Source organism: Ischnura elegans, chromosome X (assembly GCF_921293095.1).
Source record: "Ischnura elegans chromosome X, ioIscEleg1.1, whole genome shotgun sequence".
Lineage (NCBI taxonomy): Eukaryota > Metazoa > Arthropoda > Insecta > Odonata > Coenagrionidae > Ischnura > Ischnura elegans.
Window position 1 is genome coordinate 91,671,685 of NC_060259.1, and position 18,889 is coordinate 91,690,573.

General features: G+C 36.6%; 1 protein-coding gene across 1 annotated transcript in view; it reads right to left on the bottom strand.

The window, feature by feature from the left end:
* Positions 1–4,331: 4,331 nt before the first annotated feature.
* Positions 4,332–18,889, bottom strand: part of LOC124170587 (glutamate dehydrogenase, mitochondrial) — a 51,549-nt gene continuing 36,991 nt past the window's right edge. Inside the window, exons 2-9 of the mRNA XM_046549387.1 lie at positions 15,687–15,887; positions 15,520–15,606; positions 14,034–14,221; positions 12,924–13,040; positions 11,479–11,640; positions 8,818–9,022; positions 5,421–5,575; positions 4,332–5,338 (exon numbers count right to left, since the gene is read on the bottom strand). Of these exons, the coding sequence (XP_046405343.1) occupies positions 5,222–5,338; positions 5,421–5,575; positions 8,818–9,022; positions 11,479–11,640; positions 12,924–13,040; positions 14,034–14,221; positions 15,520–15,606; positions 15,687–15,887 (1,232 nt within the window). The 3' untranslated portion in view covers positions 4,332–5,221. The remainder of the gene's footprint in view (positions 5,339–5,420; positions 5,576–8,817; positions 9,023–11,478; positions 11,641–12,923; positions 13,041–14,033; positions 14,222–15,519; positions 15,607–15,686; positions 15,888–18,889) is intronic.

The following is an 18,889-nucleotide window of genomic DNA, read 5'->3' on the forward strand; positions in this document are numbered from 1 at the left end:
ACCTCTCGAATATCTATTTGCAGACTTGCGAAATTCCCGAGAGAAAAAAAAATCAATCGCCCCACCAGGATTCGATCCCGGATCCCTCAATTTGCGATTGAGTTCTTTAGCTTGAACGGCTGAAGTACTCGGCCAGAAATCCAGAGATCAGGGATCCCGAATGACGCCTATGCCGGCTTGCTGGTAGTGGAAGTGAATTAAAGGGACGGAAAATAGGCTGTTTTTGCAAAATTTTCTCATTAAATTCCAATAAACAGAATTGAAAATTTCCAAAAGATGCTGCTGGTCTCCGATTACAATGTCGATATTCTTCATCGCTGTCATCATTTTCCGAGAGCAGATGAAGCCGTGTGACATCTGCGCTCAGATTAACTGGAACGTAAGCTTTTAACGGAGCAATATCGTAAGTAAAATGATAAACTGAGATAGCCCAAAACCGAGTTAATTCATCCGATAAAACGCGATTGCTGTAATATCTCGATTTTTGGAGAATATTATCCGAGCAAATTCAATTATCCTCGTCGGTGAAACAGGCCCCATGTATCGTAAATTGTATAACAGCACAGCGCTGCACTTTGATGTATATCAGCATCAACATTGCCCGTTTTTGTTATGATTTTGTTATGCTTCATCACCCTTCCTGTAGCCTTTCATCCAGTAGTACATGGCACTTCTATTTATATTCAACTTTCGCGATATTTCCGTTGCTATTAAGCCTGCCTTTATTAAGCCGACTACTTCACCGATTAGTTCACTTCTCACCCGGTAACAACGCCATTTCAAATCAAGATAAAAGAATATCCCTCTCGATCCAAAGAAAAACGCGTTCTGGCAAAGTGCTCGACAGTACTTCTAGCAAAGCAAAAACTTCTTCAAATTCAACCGCATTTAAATACGTGGCCCATCGAATCTGCTCGTTGACTGTCTTCTTTACCGCTAGAGAGCTTACCATGACCTGTAGTGATTTATGTCGTTTCGTTGAGACAAGCGAAGGAAAATTCAGAGGAACGCTTCCGATCGCACATGATGTCAAATGCGCCTCTATTCGACAAAGTTCATTGCGAGTCATGCTCTGGGTTGAGGGAGACTCGGTGATTGGTCGCGCACTTGGGACGACGAAGAAAGGAGATGGTTTGCTTTGTTTGAATTTTCCTCACCGACCAAAGAATAACAACCCACTGGGAAGGAAACCCAATTAGCCGCGGATAGAGGAGCGACGCGACGCTGCGTGGGGGTTGGAATATTTTCTTCTCGGACGCGCACTCAATTTTGGCATTTTGTAGCTTAACGGTTGCAGACAGTGGCGCAGCGAGGGGCAGTTTTGGGGGATAAAACTCCCCCAGAGCTCAGAGAAATTTTTAAGTCTAATCCATTTTACTTAATGGATTAGTATTACTTATAGAATAGTGTTAGGATTAAGCAAATATCTCTCATAAAGTGGTAAAACTAGTTACTTTGAACAATTAATCTTAAAATTTTTTGGAAGAGGGCCCCCGCAACTCCCACTTACCCTGGTGGGTATGCAATACCCCCACACCCGTAAGTATTAGTTGCGCCTATGCCTTGATTCCTAGCTGCGCCCCTGATTGCAGGTATGTCAAAATAGGGTAGTTTCCTTCATCAAAGAAAACAAAAGGCATTGATGGCGATTCGTTACCCACCATTAGTGTATTCATAATACACAAATTATTTGGTTTTTGAAATACCGGTTTAGACGAATGGCAAGGGTCAAATTTTAACCTCATTTGAAAAAGGCCAGATTGGCGCCCATGCGATTCCACTCCACGTGACGTCACAGGGACCTAGTTTCTACACGAGAGGATAGGAGTTATGCATCGTCAGAGGCTACCAATGCATGCATGAGGCACAGAGCTCAGGGAAACATGTCTTAATAATCACCTATTAAAACTGGCTAAGGTCGGAAAGTTTTCTTCGCTTGATAAGGTATTAATAAACCTTTTTTAAGCCATGCGCTACCAGACAGGAAGGTACTCAGCTACCTGTTAGCATCCTGCGTCCTATCAGCGCTCAGAGCCTCGATCAAGGTCACCTACCAGGCGGGAGGGGGAACCAGAAATACGTCCAACGGAGAGATTTCCTTACCCGTCGCGTTTTCGCGCGCTTGAAATTTTTCACTTTTCATTTGATCGCGAAAAATAGATATCGTCATTTAAAAATCTAAAAGCGTGAAATACGTACTCCAGGAGTAATAATCTTTCGATTTAGGCAATAAAAAAATAATAGGAAACCACCCTATTCACGAAATTTTTGCCCACTAGTGCAGTAACTCGGAAATATCTATTATACATGACCATAAAATATAATTTTTTCATTTTTGACCCTCTCCTCCTAAATGGCATTTGAGCGAGGGTCAGAGGTTCACCTAGAGGTCTCAAAATTTTCAGGCCTAATTTTCAATCAGTCCCACAACTTTTTTCATTGGGACAAATGGATTTGAAAAAATTTATTTTTCTGATCCACCCTATGGTGTACCCATAGCTTGTTTTGGATCTTTTTTCATCACTTCTTTGGTAACAAATGGAACAACTGCCGTAGTGCCCTTGCATTAAATCATTTTCTAACCTCGTCTTAATATTTACCTTAATATTTTATATTCCTCTTCATATTTGTCCATAGGTGGATTTAGGGGGCATCTGGGCATATTCTAAGCATCTGGGGGGCATGTGCCCCCCTCAAGATACAAGATTTATACAAGAAATTACAAGATACAAGATTACAAGAAATATACAAGATTTGTAATACAAATATTGATAAATTTTATATTTTAATGTAAAAGTTATAAAAATTCACTTATTAATAAATTTGTTATTAAAATTAAGAGTATATTTCTTAGAGTAATTGCTGCATGTATTTTTTAATCCCACATATGAGAAGATCATTTGCCTGTCACACCCTGGTGCCCCACAGAAAAAAATCTTGATCCGCCCTTATATTTGTCTTCTTAATATTTATCATTACAGTCAAGTCATCAGTGATTCCAGAGATGACTGGACGCCTGTCCACTGCCATTGGAAATGAAACTTCTCTTTCAAAATGTCTGATTTTCAGATGTTGCATTTAAAAAGGACCTTGAAAACCATGCCCATTGGCTGAAAAAAAACCTGATGCTGCGTCTAAGTAGCATTCCCCAGTTTGAAAGAAGATTCAATTCTCGTGGTGGCTTTCAGTGTTTAAATCTGCATTCGGATGGGGAGTATAAAAATGTTGAACATCCATATTCAGTGATTGAATTTGAATTCGGTCGGACACCTTCAGAAATATTTTTGAAGTACCATAGCGGAGATTCGGGATATCCACTCTCTACCACACTCTCACAGAGGTGGCCACACCACTTGCAATTCCACCACCACTTGCAGGCCTCAGATGAGTTTATGATGATATATGAATGAGGGATAAGTGACACCCCTTGAGCATCATTTCTGATCCACGAATTTGGTGAATTAGTGTAACCATTTTGTGAGCAAGAAAAATATATGTTATTGATAGCCTCCAATTTTCTAATAAGGTGAACCTGAAGTGTACAGAACTAGTAAGCAAAAGACCCAGTAGGATCATGTTCCAAATTTTTTTTCACTTTTTTTAATATGTCCGAGATATTTGTGAAGTACAAAAGGGGAGATTCAGGATATCGTCTCTCTACCACACTCTCACAGAGGTGGTCACAGAGTTTAAAGTTCCTTGAATTTGAACAGGAGGAACTTTAAATTTTGTTTACACAACTCTCAATTGGAGATGAAATTCCTTTTATGCGATTATCAGTAATTTTGATTGGATGAATATTGTCATAGCAAAAATCCTTCCTCCCTAGCCTAATTTGATATTTTTTAATTATTCCTGTCAACCCCTCAATTGGACCCTTATAGGGTGCATGTATTTCCTTAGTGTTTCTCGTACAGAGAAAACACATCAGTAGGGTACTGAGAGCGATTGCTGCCTCATTTGATGAGGAATTTAAGTATGAAAAATCACAAAAACTTGTGCTTCTGAAAGCTAAGGAGCCCACCCTACTGATCTATCATCATCCATGAAACTTACTGATTTAAACATCGTACCCCCACTTTAATACCTGCTTCTATTTAATCCCATGCTTCCTCCATATTTCCGATACAGAGACATGAAGAGGTATAGCAGACATCACATGGCAACCACCAATGTTTAGACATGACTGTGAAAAGTACACAAGTGAAATGCCATAATAATAGTATGGGAAAGTTTCTGTGGGCTTTTGACTTCATTCCACAAAGCAACCACTGTGAATGCTTGTTCCACATCATTCAGTACTCTCTGGATAATAAGAGGAAAAACACTTATAAAATCTAATACTTCAACAATTTATTTCCCTCATACATAACAAAGACAATGAAAAACTGTGATTATATTTTATTTTAGTAAATTTTAAACTCACAACTTCATGTGCTAAGCACTCAAAAAATCATGTTAAATGCTTTATTTAATGAAGGCAACATGCAAAGACATTTTATGCCCTAAATCAATTTCAAACTATGTTGACTTTATTTTTATTCCAAGAAATATTTATACACAAGGAATTATTAGGTAAAAAATTTCTATTATCCACCAATACTTGAGAATTGCTTTCGGAAGTGAAGACGATAAGCAATGAGTTTTGGCTGTCTCATGATCCATGAATCTGACTGAAACGTCAGCAACACCTTAGGTGTTATATGAAGGCATGTGAATTGTCATACAAACATAAATAGGATACTACACGGCTTTGCTATACCAACGTCTTCAACACAAATATGATGTATACAGAAGCCAAATGAAATGGAATGGATTGGCATCTTTCATTTTCCTATGTCAGGCAATATTTCTCATTAAACCAAGGGAAACTGGAAAAACTATCCTAGTTATCAATTCTATTGTATTTACATCAATAGTTTTTGGTGTTCTACAAAGTGATGTCATCAGACATGGTGTAAGAATAGAAAAAGTCATTAATCAGGGCGGTAAATGCAAGCTTTTCCAATTACCACAGCATCACACATAGTAAAATGCATGAAAACAAAAAAATATTCACAGTGATCATTTCCGTAAGTAAGAGGATTCTTGCAACTGTGCCCTGATGCAAATTCATTAATTTTAAATTATTAAGTAACTCACTCTTTTCTTTTTAATTTTGCACCTCACACCAGTTTTTTTCTTTCCTAACTGATTTCAGGAATATTGAAGATGAATGTGACTAGAATGTTAAACCAGCATCTTTGTAAGTGGTGAAGATCTTCTCAATGGAATTTACATAGGCAGCAGTTCTCAAATCCAGTCCAAGGTTGAATTTCATCGCTGTTTTCATGATGGCCTAGAACAAAAATATATTATTTAATCATTCTGATGTATTAATATGCTGAAAATTTATTGAATCCACAGAAAGCACAAATTACCCTCGCAGAACGTTCCATCGTGTAGTCCAGTCCAGAATGCACTATGTCCTTCTCAGAAGCACCAGATATACGCTTCTGGAAAGCCTCTGAAGGGGTGACGGGAATCCTACCACCAACTCTTCCAAAACGTCTTTCTAATGACTCCTGGACAGATTCTGTGATAAAAAGAAATCAGAATCATCAGAACTTCACAAAACTATAAACAAAGGGGGGGAATATACCAAAATTAGTAAGGCCTAGATATCATTACTCTTTTGAATTTGACATGGTTATAAATGCAAATTTAAATTTTGATAAGGAACTACATACGTAGTTAGAATTACTACCATGGTTAGAGTTTTTTAAATATTTATTTCCATATCACTGAAAACAGCTCATATTGGGCTTTAACATCAGGGCTCATTGAACATTCGTACAATTGCACGTACAACCATGCCCTGGAAAGGGGCATCCTACCCAGGCGGGACTAGCACCTGTGACCTCTCGTTTGGCGGGCGAGGACTTAACCCTCACACCACCAAGTATAAAACGAATATAAAATGTTCATAACTGTCAGTACACAAAAATACACCTTAGGATGCTTTTTGTGCAACAGTTATAATGCAGAATTTAGTATTATTAAATAATGGATCTTTTTATACCTATTATTCCCAGTTGAAGCAGTTGTGCCCCCATTCTAAAGAGAAAGCAACTGATTGTTGAAAAAACAATAGTGTCAAGGCTTGGTCCCATAAGCTAGCCAAATTTACATTGCTGCTTAGTGAGCAGTGGGCTTCAAACGTAAATGTAGATCTACAGTGAGTCACCACTTGGATCTAGAGAAAACCATCTCAAATTTTAATGAGAGATATGTTTAGCTCGAAATGCTTTTGAAAACAGAGAGCAGAATGTGGTGGATTTGGGAGCAGTGCTGAGGAGAAGTGCCATTTCATAGACATTTTGAAAGGTAGAGTCATCTGCCCTGTAATCACTTGCATGGTCACTTCACATTTTACACGATTTTTATTGAATTTAGTTATTTAGAGCATGCAATGCTTTAACCATGGCACATAATAAGGTGACAGTGGCACAAACACAGACTTGATCAAATGCCTGTAAAATGGAAAAGGTTTCTCACCATTGACACAACCTTTCGAGAGAAATGTAATACTTCCACGTAATGTACTACATATATGTATTCAAATGTACCATGCAGGTTGCATTGTCGCTTGATGAGCGATGAGTTATATGGATTATAAGGTTATGGACATGGGCACACCCAGCAAGTGGCAACCAGAAGCATAAGTAAATTTAGTTCAAAACGAAAGTATTTTTTTATTCCCTAGAAAGTATTTGTATAAAACATGTAATAAAAATAAACATACTTTTTCAAGCAAATAATTTTGAAAAGTAACAAAGTGCCCCTATAATTTTATTGAAATTTAAGATTCCTTAATCTTTTCTGAGTTACAACTTGAACGACCACGGCTTGCCCCATCTAGTATTGATCCTGGGTAAGTCCTTGGTTGTGGAGTCTCGAATGCTGCAGTGGACTCCTGCACACAGGTTTTTCAACTGAAGCAATGTAAAACTATAACCGAGGTAACAAATAGCATACAAGACCAGTTGTGCGTCTGACTCACTCATTTATTAAGTTTACTCAAGTATTACTATGCTTTCCCCATGGCAAGATTCACCTTTAAAGTCTTACAAGGAAGCACATTGAAAAAGGCCTGCCTCATCTAAATTGTAAATGCCTTTTGGTACATATCCTCCAGTATGTTGACGTAAAGAATGTTCCTTCCAATGTGCAACAGTGTGGGGATCAACACTGTTAGACTTATCACAAACTGATACTGTAGTGAAACCATTAAGCCAGTTACCATAAAGTTAAGCCAGAATTAATTAAACCAGTAAGCATCATAAGGTTAAGGCTACAATGAACTACCTATTTATCTCAGAGTGCCATACATATCATCTAAATTTAGCTGAAAAATACTGTGAAAAATTTTTAGTATTGAAAGCAGAAATTTTAATAACTGTCCAAAGTCCTGGCATATGTCAGAAACACCGTGTGATAGGATAAAAAATAATACTGCAAAAATTTTTTCTTAAGCTCTTATGCTCAAAATAGGGATGCGTCTCTTAATGCATTCATATGGTGTATCAAGATCTGGCGTATTAACTGGATGCGTTTTCACAAGATTTCATCGGAGTGAGTTGGTTCATGGGATTTCATCAGGGTGGGTTGGTTGGTTTTTTTTCTAGGCGCAAAATGTTCTTTCTTATGGTGAAATGGTTTAATTCATTTTTCAGTTCAGTGAGCAATTTGAGGATTTGGAAGGAAATGTAAAGTCTAAATCACACAATCATATTTTCCATCCCTCTGACTGATTGCTTTGGCAATAGACTTTCCAGATACCAAAACATTGATGGCTTAACACATTATTCTCTCAATCACATGGTCATTCTGATGCCTCCTTTTCGATTGCTTTTTCTGTAATGCTCACTGATTACACCTGTCATTCTATCAAAAGCCAAACATGGCACTACAATCACTGTTACTGGTGGTTTGTTCTGATTGGCTGAAAGACCTTGGTAGCAATGGTTTCAGCGATAGAAAAAGGGCCTCACCGAGTGATGGAATAAGAGATGGTCTTCCCATCCCTAGAGTCATCACAGAAGATGATCACTTCCAGCAGACATTGTCCCCTACAATTTGAGCTATTGCTCACAAGGGATGGAAAAAAATGATTGTGCAATTCAGGCTTAAGTAATGACACAACAGTGTTAAACCCCTGTTACTGAATATTGCACTAATTAACTTTAATTATGTAGCCAAAATGCCATAAATCATCATAACAGTCTGACATTGCAGCAAAATACTGCATATCATACTGTGTCTGCTATTGTAATTCAATTCCTCTGTACAGGAGAAGACAGGGGCGCAGCTAGGAATTAAGGATGGGGGGGGTTTAGGTGCAACTATTACCGGGGTGTGTGAAGGTATGGCATACCCTCCAGGATAAATGGTAGGTGCGAGATTAATAAATTGTGGAATTTTAAGATAAACGGTTAAAATGGTGAGTTTTACAGATTTCTGAGGGATATTTTATTAATACTTACACTATTCTATTAGTAATATCAATCCAATTAAGTACAATGGATTAAACTTAAAAATTTCTCTCAGCTCTGGGGGGGGGGGAGGTTTAACCCCCAAACCCCCCCCCTCACTGCACCACTGGGAGAAGTTACCAAGAAATGAGATCTAGCACAAGCAAAAAATCTAGCTTGATGTGAACGCATTTCAAATGTTTTGACCTAGCATGAATGTGATAAACAAAGATATTCAGAGGAGAGAAGAGACATAATATAAACATGATCATTAATGCTCAAGTACAAATGAAAGACAACTTACCTAACAGGTGGTAGTTGGATTCCCTTTCATACTTAAAAGTAAGACGTCCATAGGATACATGGTTCAGGTTTTTCAGCCACTCAAAAAATGAAACGGTGACACCACCAGCATTTACATAGAGATCAGGGATAACCAGAATATTTTTATCAATCAGAATCTTATCGGCAGCTGGAGTGATTGGTCCATTAGCAGCTTCTGAAATTATCTGAAGAACAAATTATCCTATAGAAAAATATAGATAGTTACATATGCAAAAGTTTATGCAAACCCTTAACCAGTGAAGTGCAATTCTTGTTACACAACCAGTGACATGAGGTCTAGGAGACCGCAATAAATCAAATATTCATAAAATGTTGCAATGTCATTTTTATTGTTTTGTTTAATTTTTCTTTAAATGCTTAACTATTAAAAAACTTATATTTAAATGTTTACAATCCTATTACGAACCAATTTTTCAGTAAAAATTGTTATTTGAAACAGGACCAAAAAACTGATGTCAAAAACACTTGAGCTATAATCACCATATTTATGAATCAATATTTTGCCAGATTTAAAAATAAAGCCTTAAATGTTAAAGTTGGAATGCTAACAAGAATGAAACCATGCAATTTATCCCGCTTGTTCCTTTTCTTGACACATTCTGCGGGTGATCAAAATTACATTTTTTCACAAAAGCGTACACACAGGCATTGGAAAAATAAGAAAGAGGTTTTCCATGTTTTTGTACAGTCAACATATTCTCCGCACCTCAAACCTTTTGACTTTTTCAGCCTCTTCCAATGGTAGATTGAGAATTTACACAATAATTAATCCTATCTGTCTTGGGAGTCTAAGATTTAACATTCTCCTTCTCATATGGAGTCTAACAAGATCTGCAGCTATCTATTCAATGAAGTTAAATCACGTAATATCTCTTATCTTTAGCAGAAAAGAGTCGACAAAGGAAATATTTAATATTCTGAAAAATACTGCCCCAGGCAACCTCCTGGATGTGTATCTACAGCACATTTTGTCTAAAGTACCTATCTACGCCACCTTTAGTTGCTTTGTAAAATGCAATTACCCCTGGTTTCCCTGACTCTATGTCATCACTCACCCTGTAGTGATAAATGAAATTAAGCAAACAGCATAATATAATTTGGGGAATTGGATATTTAAGTCTTGCTGGCCGAGAATCCGTAAAGTGAAGAGCCTATTACGTGCTCTTTGGATGACGCAAAATCATTAGGCCCTTTTATTTTTTATGACTGTACCAACGTACATCAGCCCCTTCATTTAATTTTTCTACCAGTTTAATAGATTTGAACCAAATTATCCGCTTTGATATCCCTGTTGAACCCCATTATTGGCTCAGAGAGACGAAGAACTGACTGGGATGGTTTTGATAGGTTTTTGTCTTTGTCTGACAGACGTATCCCACCTGTGTCCTTTCCAGCGGACAAATACTTGCATGTGTTAAACAGATAAATGTTATCGGCATTAGTCAAATGCAAAATGTTTAAACCATACTTGGAGGTCTTGTTAGGAATATACATTTTGAAACGGCATCTGTAAGGCACCTGAAGGAAATTAACATTTCATCAATGCAAGTTATCATTCCCAACGAATAGCAGCACTAGGATTTTTTTACATAAGAGCAAAATAAGTCAGAAATGGGAGCTACAGAGTCAGTTTTACACGGGGAAAACTCAAATCGAGCTCATTTTCATAATCTATATTCTCATATTCTGGCAGTTTTCAGAGGCCCTGAAGCCATTTTCGGCACCAGTTTTCATACAAATCTATTCCCGTGATGGCATTACAATCGCTATGAGTGTGGGAATTCGTGAGAGGACGAAATATATGTAATATGGCATGTAACAGGTGTTATGCAGGGCCATGACATAGAAAGAAACAGAAAAATATGGCATATCCTAATTTATTTCGAAATGCTCCACCACCTAAAATTTTCTTTCCAATACACTAGCCGAAAGGAATTTAAAAACGCCACCGGAAAAAATTTTTTCTTTGTGGCCCTCTCAAAAATATTTAATAAAAATGTGTGTTCGAAATTTTCAAATCAATGCCATTTCTCCTTGTCTCACAGAAAATTCTTGAAAGCAAATGGACATCTGCTCTGTTAAAACAAAGATTTCAAATGCCGCACACCACATAAAAAAATATGCCTTCCAGTCCGAGATATCTAAAAAAAGAGTGAAAATTGTATTTTCGAGTTATCTGGCCCTGGTGTCCCTCTAGCGGACTGAAGGTGTATGGAGGTGAGTCCTATTTGGTCCCAAATCGTATGCCCTTAGTACGGGAAAAATCCCGGAGGGGGAATTTTCACCCTCTTTTTCAGCTTATGCCCTTTGTCCCCAATTACCCACAATGGTGAAGCACAAGTGCATGAGAATTAGATTCCCGTTACTAAACTATTCTACCTCCAGACCACGTTAAAAATAACTACTTTGAATAATAAAACTCAGCCACAGTATAAATTTGCATTAATTGGGAACTATCAAAATTAATGTAACGAAAATATTTGAGTTAGTTATGGGCTAATTTCAAATTTTTATCACAAAAAACTTGATAACATTTAAGAAAAGATGTTTAAAATTTAATACTGGGTCTATGAAGATGCCAAAATTAAATTTCTTGAAGTTGGCAGAAACAATAGTTTACCTTGGCTTGGATTCGGTCAGCATTGTCCTTAGTGATGACTTTCTCAATGGCAGCAGGCACCAGAATGTCACACGGCTCATAGAGTAAACACTCTCCCGCATATGGCTCAGCTCCTGGGTACCCTACAATCGTTCCATTTTCCTTGTGGTACTCCTCCAGTTCCTGTCGAGACAACAATCCAAACAAGTTAGAAATAAGATCGTTCTCAAACTGCTTTAGCCATCGATTGTGATAGAGATTGAAAAATAAACCCACATAGTAAAAAATATCTACAATAGGTCTACAAAATATCTCATACATCTTTTAACAATATCCAGTAATAACTTGCAGACATCTTGTAGACATATTGTAGATTTCTGAATGTCTGCTTCTCCTATATCTTCATGATATCTTGAGCAGATACTTACTTTTCAGCAAATAATTAAGATCAATATGAATCGAAAAAGAGTAATGAGTTTCTAGCAGTAAAACGAAATGTGTGCCTCTTTTCACCAGTTTTTGAACAGTTCAATAACGCTAACGCCAGGTTTTCATCCACCCTTTATCACAGGCTGATCCTCTTTTCTGAATCCCTTGCCTGTTAAATGTAGGCATTCTTGAAAAGGATAAGACCACACTTGCCCAATTCGTAACTTTTATAGGACTCAGTAAAAAGTATATAAAGCTCTTGCAGCGCATTTAAAACGATTCAGTGAATTACGTAGTTGTTGAAACTAATGGATTCTTAGATGATAGCCATCAGGACAAAATTAACATTGAAGAGCAAATGCACTTAAGTTTCCCAAATAACAAAGAATGAATTTAATTCCACTCCCACTTCATTCAATCTTCATCATCTCCAGGAAACAATTTCCATTACCTAAAATTCCTATTTGCAAAGGTAGGCATATGACACACAGCTGACAAAATGAAACACAGCAGGATAAATCATTACTTGATGAGTATCCAGCTATTCATAATGGCAACAAATATCATACACAACAAAGTAAGATTAGCAATTTAGAGTGGGTTCAAAGTTACAGGAAATATTTGCACTCACACTTGGTGCAATGAAAAGAATGAAAGACTTATCAAGGACCTGATATCCAGTCTAAAAAAAGTATCAATCAAGAAGCAATCAAAGAGTTAAGGAATAAAGATGTATGGAAAGTATATGTTGAAATAATCAATAATGCAAGCTGAAATTCTCCTCCTATGACTGTTGTCTGCAGTAGAAGTGCCAACATCACAATGTTAAAGCCAAAATATAAAGGTAATAGAAGAGCAATAAAATTACACAATACATAAATTTGGAAGAAATCACACTGTTTTCTCTTGAAAGTAATGAAAACTCTATTATAATGACGCTGATGCAAACATAAGCTGTCATATCTGCTTTGTGTAGAACCTTAATGCACATCATCCAACACAGCAAGGGTGAAAAGGATTTAAACTACAGTATATACCTTAGGGTCAATTCCATTCTTATTGTAGATTGAACCATCATACTCCACCACTCCAATGCAAACTGCTCCAGCACGTACGAAGTACCTCATGGTATGAAGACCAACATTACCAAAGCCCTGGAATGAACATTACACAGCATATTAATAATGGCTTGACTGTTGAAGTCTAAGACAAGATACTTACACCTCTACAAAATTAAAAATTAATTTTTGAAGAATAATATAGACATATGTTCTTTGAAACTTAGAACCAGAAAAAAAGGCCTCAATATGCTTCAGCTTAACTTTCACAGGGCAATTAACATCAGCTAAGTCATCCATAAAATGATCCATCAAAACATGAGTGATGGTGGAAGTGCAATCTTACAGCCACTATATTTATAGGGAAAAGTACAAATTTTATTGTTTTGAAACTATAATTACTATTTCAAATAATTTTATACTATACTTTTGTATTACCATTACATTAAATCATGAGCAGTTCCATTACAGAAAATAGTATAAAGGTAAATGAATTTTTATACCTTTATACCATTTACAAAGAGAATTAAACAGTATTGCTGCAATTTTGATTAAATTCCAAAAATGGAAAAAGGTCCACAGAGGAATAACAACTTCTTGTGATAATTCACAGAGAGCAGAATTACTTCTAATACCTCAGATCTATTTTCTTCCATGGAAATGGGGATTAGCCTTTCTTCAGAATAAGACTTAATAATAAGAAAAGATAAAAAATTTGAGAGAGGAGACTAACAATAAATGTATAGCCAACTGTAAACACATGAACATATGACCATTGGTCATTTTCAGGAAGCCAGATTTTCCGAGCAACTAACAATTTCTTCAATGGGTTAGAAATCATCTAATGATCCAATAAAGCTCTTTAAGAATATCCTTATAGACATGAGGATACAAAACACAAAAGAAACACAGATCTTTTGGCAATTTGCAAGTTAACTATAAATACAATTTCATCAAATGGACTCGGTAAGTCGCAATTTATCACTGAAGGATCAGTTTGCATTAGCCAGAAATTGTTCTTTCCTACAGACAAAAAGCTCCCTCTCATTAAAATAAATATTTTGTTGAAATAAACACTGGAACACTCACTTGAATGATGAATGTTTTACCACCCCAGCCTGGAGTGGTCCCAATCATGCTCATGTAGTTGGCTTCCATTAGGAAATTTTCAGTTCCGTGAAAGACACCGCGCCCAGTTGCAGATATCCTTCCATGAATTCCACCCTGGTTGATGGGTTTCCCAGTGACACAGGCATGTGCATTGATGTCCAGATGGCCTTCAATGCACAAAACCTTGGGTGAGCACATCGCAGACCAAATACAACAACAAACCTATTCTGTTGCAGAAATGCAGTGAATGGATCTTTCTCCAGAATCACCAATCATTATGGTTCACAAAAAGATAAACAACATTATTCCATGCTTTGATCTCACTTCCAGTATTTTCACGAGCCTTGGAATTTCAAGAAAGGTTATTCGGTGCATGATGGCTCCTTATTAAAATAGCTAAGGAGTTGATAATTGCAACTGATAGCATAACTCATATTTTGCACAAAAAATGAGATCACAGATCATTGCCATTTATATTTATCACTTTTCAACATATTTTTCATACCTTGAAAGGGAATGATTTGATGTCACTCTAGGTTGATAGAAGTAACTATGTACATATATAAAGTAATTATACAATGAACAATTTTTTATGGCTATTGGATACTTCACAACTTGTAGTGTTTTTTCCGTAGTTGGCATATTTATCCAAAATGCATAGGCATTATCACCCTAGCACTTGGGTAGAAAAACCACATTTCATTAGTTTGCCAAAGAGAATATAATTTCCTGTATGTGTATGTCATGGAAATGGTTTGTAAGAGCCCAAATAGGCTATGAAACATTTAATTAGTTTATATTATACTAAAAAATCTGCCTGAGCAATATAAAAATCTCGGGTCATAATCAATCTTTTTATATTTATATTTTTTCATATATTTTTTAAATACATAACTGCATCTATTTTCCAGCCAAATTAAAAAAATACTACTCTAAGAGACATTCCTTTACTATAAAGAATTTGAAACATTATAGCATTTCCTCGTCATTAAATTGAGAGAATGGCAATGTACACGTGGGCTGCGATTGGTTATGGTCAATTGCACTTTCTCCTCCATAACTCTTCATGAAATTGCTGATAACAAGCAACTGAAATGTATGGTGCCTCACTAAGCAGTTTCATAAGAGAATATAAGGATATAAAGGAAAAGTACTTTGAATCTCATTTCCAGCAGTGCTTCATCATACAAGTTTCAATTACTCCACTTCTACTTTATCCTCACCATCCAAATAAACACAATGCCAACATAAAATTACATACACTTTTCTCAGTATTCATACTAAGCGCCTGGCCATGAGTAATCAAGTGATCTCACATGAATAGATACTTTCATTTAAAAAGCAACAACAACTTATGCTTTTACTCTGTTAATTTCTCAATAAACCAAATTTTTTTGGGAATTTAAATGGTGAATTTACACAAATTTCAGAAATGAACTATAAAAATAGCAAGGAGTGGGCATACCAATGGTCTTGGCATAAGTGTCCGAGATCCATGACATTTCTCGCTCTCCTGTGCCCATGTCAGGGGCAGGCACATCCACACCAGGCCCTTGAAAAGAAAAAAAAACATAGGACTTAGCACGAGCCACTTCATAGAGTACCAACACACATGCCCAGCTCAATACCCACCAATGAAACCTTTCTTGGCCAACTCAAGGGTGAATCTTCTCGTAATCTTCTCCAGTTCATGCTCGCTATACTCCTTGGGGTTGATTTTCACTCCAGCTTTCGCACCACCAAAAGGCACATCAACACAGGCACACTTGAACGTCATCAAGGCGGACAAGGCTTTCACTTCATCCACATTGACATCCATGGAGTAGCGAATACCTGAGAATAGTAGACACCAATTAAGAGACCTTCAATACATCATCCCTCAAATTCTATGATTGGTTGATAATCAATCATGTGTAAGAAACTAGATGAAAATCATATACTATAAAACAAGTTTTTGAACTAAGTACAACACATCATAGCATAGGTAGCTCAGCTGGTTCAATACTTGCCAGCTTTATTTCTTTAAGTTCTCAATACAAAAATGAGGCAACCGATGTCTAGATAGAACATGCAAATGTACAGGCAGACAATGATCAATGGATGCCTCGAACTTTCCATTCATCTAGAACAGTCGAAAGAGCCTTGCACAAAAATTTCTTTTCATATCAATGTGAACACAGCAGTTGAATTCTACACAATATCAATGCTATTTCGAAGACATCCCAGGGTGTACTTTAATAACATCATCAACTTTATCGTCAATGCCTCATTTACTGGCCTAGCCAAAGTATTTAAAATGTCTCCTCAGAAATGCACCACCAATTTTTTCCATCCAAACTTTAAAAAAACATCTGCTTCACTTGTGTTCTCATAGTCATTTTCTCTTATTCTGTTATACTTAAGAATGAAGCTACTTTTCTAACAGTGAACTACTTAATAAGGCAACATTCATGGGCTCTTACAGGCTCACAAGTAGCCCCTCTCAAAGATACAGGTTATGTCGAATGTTGAACCATTTCTCAACATGAATTTCATGTCCTCATTACCACTGATAAAACTGCCATGGATAGCAATTGGGTCAAGGGAGATCGAGTTTGAACTGCATGAAATTATTTTGAGCAAGACAAACTATATCTAGAAGGACTCAACTACGTACATTGTTTAAAGGCCAAGAAAACCTTTAATGCCACAGGTTATTCCCCTAGGATTGAAATTTTCTCGCATTGAATTATCGCAACAAATTTAAAAACAGGGGCAAATTAAAATATTTGCTTGCAGAGAAGAGCATTTCGCCACATTCAAGGATGCGAGAGTGCTGGGGGAGGGGAATCAAGTCAAGTCAACCTTCCAAATTGGGTGTCAGCAGAAAATTGAAACTAGAGAGACACATATATTGCTGAAACATTTTTAAACCAGGTACATTACTTGAACAAATAATAACAAATACTCCACCAGTTAGGGTAAGGTTACAGGGGAGACAAAAACAAATATTCATCACCACCGATAGAATCCATTTCTCCTATAGAAAGCTTCCTACTGGAAAATTTATTTTTTAAATATTTTTAACATGAATATTTTGCTATACTTTTTGATAAATATTTACTCGAAAACATTGGTGTTATATTAATTTGTCAACTTTGAAGAGTGATGCATTTTCAAGAAAGGATTTCCAAAAATATTTCAGTTAACTGAAATAGTTACATTGTTTTCTGATAAATGTAAAATGAACTATTTTTTAAATAGTTTAACATAGGGATGATATTTATTCACGACATTCATCTAATTTCATATGATTTTTATTTATATGCTCGAAATAAAATGGTTATCCGGGAAATTAATATATCTGTTTAAATTGGTTCACATCTAGGAGTAACAGTGGTAAGTAGACAATAATAATTTTTCTAATAATGTACATTTTTCGTTTTCCTTGTAAAAAAAACTTGGCAATCGATAGTTAATACCTAAATATTCAACTAGCAGGAGAATTTTTAAATACTCAACGGATTCACAGTAATAGTACGGACCAATTAACCTAGGAAAACTTTATGTTCACCGCAGTTACAAAAATACGGCGCGTTGTGCGGGTTGCATAAAGTTTATTAAGCCGTGGAGCGACAGTACGCCTTTTGGGGTCAACAGTTATTGATTAATTTACTATCAAAGCGAAGTTTATGAAGGGTAAAAAATACAGCTTTAGTCATGAGCAAATCTAATTAAAAATCGACTAAAGAAAAAAGAACTTCGCTCCTCACCAAACTGCAATGAATCGGTGGTTCTCTATTTCCTTTTTATTACCTAAATCGAAAGATCATTACTCCTCGAGTACGTATTTCACGCTTTTAGATTTTAAAATGACGATATCTATTTTTCGCTATTAAATGAAAAGTGAAAAATTTCAAGCGCGCGAAAACGCGACGGTTAAGTATGAATGCTGTGAAAACCCCGGGTGACGTCATTCTGGTTCCGGCAACCGCTGTGTGAGGCCACCTTGATGCAAGGCTATGAGCGCCGATACGATGCAGGCTGCTAGCAGGTAGCGCTTGGCTTAAAAATAAGGATTACTAATACCCATAAACGAAGGAAACTTTCCGACAATAGGCAATTTTAATAGGATTAAGAGATGTTTCCCTGAGCTCTGTGCCTCATGCATGCATTGGTAATCTCAGGCGATGTAAAACTCCTGACTACTCGTGTAGCATCTAAGTCCCAGTGATGTCACGTGGAGTTGCATCGCATGGCCGCCAAACTGGCCTATTTCAAAAGAGGTTAAAATTGTCCATTAACATTCGTCTTAACTGGGATTTCTAAAACCAAATAATTTTTATATTATGAATACACTAGCGGTGGGTAACGAATCGCAATAAATTCCTTCCGTTTTCTTTGAAGAAGGAAACTACCCTATTGGTGTCGCAGTGAATATGTTAAGAAAATTTTCAATATTCAGTGCGACAGGTTTTTTAAGGTACACCATTTCCAAGAAATACCTGTGCATGACATAGCTTCGATATAGAATGAAGCGCATACGACAATGGCATCAGTGGAGAAAGGCATTTCAGGATTCAGTGCATTTTTCCTTTTAAAACAAGATAAATTTAGTGACCTCGATTTCTTATTTGATGACTATACATAAGCTCCGGTCGGCATTTATCCTGAAAGTATTGACGACAGTATTGATGTCAAAAATGTTGAGGATATGAATGATAATGCTAAGGACCTTACCGACCGTTCTAAACCCACAAGAGGCGTCCGCTGAGACGTCGGAGAATTCAATCCATGAAAAGTAGCCAAGAAATCTCCCATTTTGAATTTATCGGAGCATTATGCTAATCCAGCAG